Source organism: Oryzias latipes, chromosome 1, assembly GCF_002234675.1.
Source record: "Oryzias latipes chromosome 1, ASM223467v1".
Lineage (NCBI taxonomy): Eukaryota > Metazoa > Chordata > Actinopteri > Beloniformes > Adrianichthyidae > Oryzias > Oryzias latipes.
The window spans coordinates 68,251-72,503 of record NC_019859.2 but is presented as its reverse complement, the minus strand read 5'-3'; the positions used below and the strand labels follow the sequence as shown (position 1 = coordinate 72,503).

The following is a 4,253-nucleotide window of genomic DNA, read 5'->3' as shown; positions in this document are numbered from 1 at the left end:
GACTGAGGTACAGGACTGGTCGCTCTTCACCTGGGTCTCCCTGAGCCAGGACAGCACCAAGTCCGACTGCTGAGGCATCCACTTGGACGAGGAACCTTTGATCAAAGTTAGGACTCTTGAGAACAGGACAGGAACACAATTTATTTTTCAATGCTTGGAAAGCCTGTTCACACTCATCTGTCCAGGTCACGGGGTTTTTCTGCCTCTTCTCTGTAAGGGCAGTGAGAGGAGCTGCCATGGTGGCGAACTGATGGACAAACCGCCGGTACCATCCAGCTAACCCCAGGAAGGAGCGTACCTCTTTCTTGGTGCGTGGTCGAGGGCAATTGCGGATAACTTCAACTTTATCCACCTGCGGACGCACCTCACCACCTCCCAGCAGGTACCCCAGGTAACGGGCCCACTCACACTTGCTCACGTTTAAGGTCAGGCCTGCATTTTGTAGTTTCCTCAGGACCAGACGCAGGTGATCTAGGTGTTGCTCCCAGGTGTGACTGTAGATCACCACGTCATCCAAATAGGCTGCACTACAGTGGTTACATCCCTGCAGCACCCTGTCCATCAGCCGTTGGAACGTGGCTGGTGCTCCATGCAGACCAAAAGGCATAACTGTAAACTGAAACAGTCCAGCAGGTGTTTTGAACGCCGTGTATGGTCGACAGGTGTTGCTGAGAGGTACTTGCCAGTAACCCTTGCATAGGTCAAGAGTGGTGATGAAATTAGCAGCCCCGATCTTCTCCAGCAGGTCGTCAATCCTCGGCATTGGATATGCGTCGAACTCCGAAACGGCGTTCAGTTTCCTGAAGTCGATGCATATCCGCAGTGAGTCGTCTTTTTTGGGAACGATCACCACCGGACTGCTCCACTCTGAGTTGGACGGCTCGATGACACCTAGCTCCAGCATCTTCCTCACCTCATCGTTCAGCCTTCCCACCAACTTCTGTGGTACCCGATAAGGCCGTTGCCGGATTGGTCGTCCATCTTTGAGCCGTATGGAATGGCTAATGAGTGTAGTTCTTCCTGGCTGTGCAGAAAAAAGAGATGGCGTTTCACGAAATAAGTCCATTATCTGTGTAGTCTGTTCCGGAGGTAAATGTGACAGAGACGGAGGGGTTGAGTGAGTCAGTGCTCCCAGATCAGAGTCCAAGTCTTCCTCGGTCTTCACAGCTCTGACTAGCAAAGACTTCTCTGTTGGATGGTTAGCACCTTCCTTCCACTCTTTAAGTAGATTCACGTGGTATGTCTGCTTTTCTTTCTTTTTGTCAGGATGGTGCACCTCATAGGTGACAGGTCCCATCCTGCGGAGAATGGTGTATGGCCCTTGCCACTTTGCCAGTAGTTTGCTGGTACAAGAGGGAAGAAGTAGCAGAACCTTCTGACCTGGTAGGAGTTCACGGTGACGGGCCTGCTGGTCGTACCACGTCTTCCGACTCCTTTGGGCCTCTCGTTGGTTGACTTCTGCCTCTTCCCTGTACTTTGCCAACCGTTCTCTCATCTCCAGGACAAACTGGATCACACCCCTTTCTGAGGTCTTTGTGGATTTGGCCTCCCAGCTCTTCTTGAGGAGATCCAGTGGGCCTTGGACATCCCAGCCATAGAGGAGTTCGAATGGTGAGAAGCCTGTTGAAGCTTGTGGGACTTCCCTATAAGCAAACAACAGGAATGGTAGCCAACGATCCCAGTCCTTCCCTGTGTCACTCACGAACTTCTGCAGCATCCTCTTCAGGGTCTGGTTGAAACGTTCCACCAAGCCATTGGTCTGTGGGTGGTACGGTGTCGCCTTGATGGCAGTGATGCCAAGCTGCTGTTGGAACAGTTTCATCAACCGAGAGGTGAAGTTGGTTCCTTGGTCTGTCAGAATTTCATCCGGTATTCCTACTCTGGAGAAAAACTGAATTAACGCTCTCATGACTGCAGGAGCTGTAATGGTGCGCAGGGGAAAAGCTTCTGGGAACCGTGTAGCATAATCACAGACCACCAGGATGTATTCGTGACCGCTACTGCTCTTAGGTAAAGGTCCAACAATGTCCATGGCTATTCTCCTGAATGGAGTAGAAATTATAGGAAGTGGGTGTAGTAATGCTCTGTCAGACTTGTGTGTTATTGCAGTTTTCTGGCAGGTAGGACATGTTGCACAGTACGTCTGAATGTCAGTGTACATTGATGGCCAGAAAAAACGTGAACTGACCCGCAGATAGGTTTTGTGACGACCCAGGTGACCCGCCCATGGGAGTGTGTGCGCTAAGTGCATGACGAGTGGCCTGCAGGTGGTTGGAAGAACTAACCGTAGGTGTTCACCTTCAGCTGCATACAGAACATCAGCAACAATAAACCGCACATTCCCCAAACATTTGTCACTCTCTGTTGTCACCTTGGCAAACAATGGTTTTAAAGTTTGGTCTTCTTTCTGCAAAGCCGAAATGTCAGCTGGTATGTCAAATGTTTCTGCTGTTGTTGTGATCTCAGGATCCAGCAACTTAAGTTTTTTCTCAAACCGTCTTTGACGACGGGATTTCCTGGGCATTTCTTTGCCTCCATCAAAGAAATCGTCATCCAAACGTGGAAGACTTTGCATTCCCGCTTTAGCCTGAGCTCTAGTTAGCACAGGTGCTGAGACAGTAACAGCTAGCTCATCATTAGCTTTAGCTGTTTCAGTAGCCTCATTTAATAAGTCCCCCAACATAGGTAAATCACACCCCAAAATTAAATCAACAGGTAGGTTCTCTACCACCCCGACAGTCAAAAGATAGGATTGTTCATTTATGGTCACTGTTACATCCGCTTTTGGGTACAAATGTTGGTCGCCATGAACACACACAACACTTGTTTGCCTGCTATAATCAAGTCCACCAAAAGGGATTAAACTCTGTTTGACCAGAGAAAAAAAACTGCCCGTGTCCAACATAGCAGTAACCTGCTGTCCGTTCACAGTCACCTGTTTAAGTGGCTGGAAAGTGTCTTTGTCCATGTGCACAGGCCCTGCTCCTGTGACAGTCTCTGGCCTGGGTGCGTAGCAAGCACCTGTGAATTTAGTCTTGCGGATTGGACATACGGAGGCTTTGTGACCAATCTGCTGGCAATAGAAACACACAAGGTCCTTACCCGCCGCTCGCTGGTTAGGTGCTGGGTTGGTACCTTGCGTTGCCTGATGGAAGTCTCTCCGTGCAGGTCTCAGTGGAGCGGTTTGAATGGGAAGACGCTGATCCCCACCAGACGGCCGTGCAGACGCTCCTCGTCGAGCGTTGAGATACTGCAGCGCAAGCCGGGCAGCGGTGAGGCCATCCTCCGGGTCGTGCTCCTTCACCCACGTCCTCACGTCAGCTGGAAGCACACGCAGCAGCTGCTCCAGGATGACGATCTCCCCGATCTGCTCCTTGCTGTGTTGCTCTGGGCGGATCCAGCGACGGTAGAGGCCCTTCAGGCGGTGGTATGTCTCAGTCGGATTCTCCCCAGATGGCACCACAGTAGACCGGAACTGCTGACGGTAAGTCTCTGGCGAGATGTCAAATTTTACCAGGAGTGCGTCTTTCAGGTCCTTGTAGATGTGGGCTTGCTGCTCGTCCATTGCTGTGTAGGCCTCCAACGCCTTTCCGGACAGCAGTGGCACCAGGCGACATGCCCACTCAGTCTCTGGCCATCTCCACGTCCTGGCAATCCGTTCAAAACGTAGCAGGTAATTTTCAATGTCCTCACCTGTCTGATATGGAGGGACCTTTGGCTCCATGTAAGGTCTCCAATCAGGTGGCTGTAAACTGACTCTGCTCTGTGGTTGATCTGACCAGCTGGAGTCCTCTGCAGCTGAGCTTGGTCCAGCGGCTTGGGGGCTGGTGTTCAGCCTTCGACCAGAATGGTCCTCAGCCCTGGAAAAAGAGGCTTCCAAACCTTGGAGGGCAGCGATGAATCTGTCTTCCCGCTGCTGCTGTCCATGGAGGAAGTCCCTCATCATGGCCGCCAAGTCACTTTCTGGGCCTTTGGTCAGGCCTGGAGAGCCACCGGAGGCACCAGGATCCACCACCTCCTCCTCAGAGGATGAATTGGACAACAGAGGGACTGCATCCGATGTTGGTTCCATCTCCTCCTTCTGGGAACGCAGACCTCTGTGTCTCACCTTTTTGCGGCCAGCCATCTGCTTATCCCACTTCTGACACCAACTGTCGTGGGTCCCACCAGGGAATGATTGGGCAGAGGCGCCAAGGTGAAAGTATTCTTGACTTTAATGCAAGAACAGAGCACACCAATTGCTCCACAAAGGT

General features: G+C 51.6%; 1 protein-coding gene across 1 annotated transcript; it reads left to right on the top strand.

Annotated features, from left to right (window-relative positions):
* Window positions 1–1,662: 1,662 nt before the first annotated feature.
* On the top strand, window positions 1,663–4,253 carry LOC110017276. The gene is made up of 6 exons (XM_023953150.1): window positions 1,663–1,732; window positions 1,817–1,832; window positions 1,918–2,010; window positions 3,169–3,484; window positions 3,576–3,673; window positions 3,783–4,253. Exons 1-6 carry the CDS (start codon window positions 1,663–1,665, stop codon window positions 3,898–3,900), a joined length of 711 nt encoding a protein of 236 aa, XP_023808918.1. The 3' UTR covers window positions 3,901–4,253.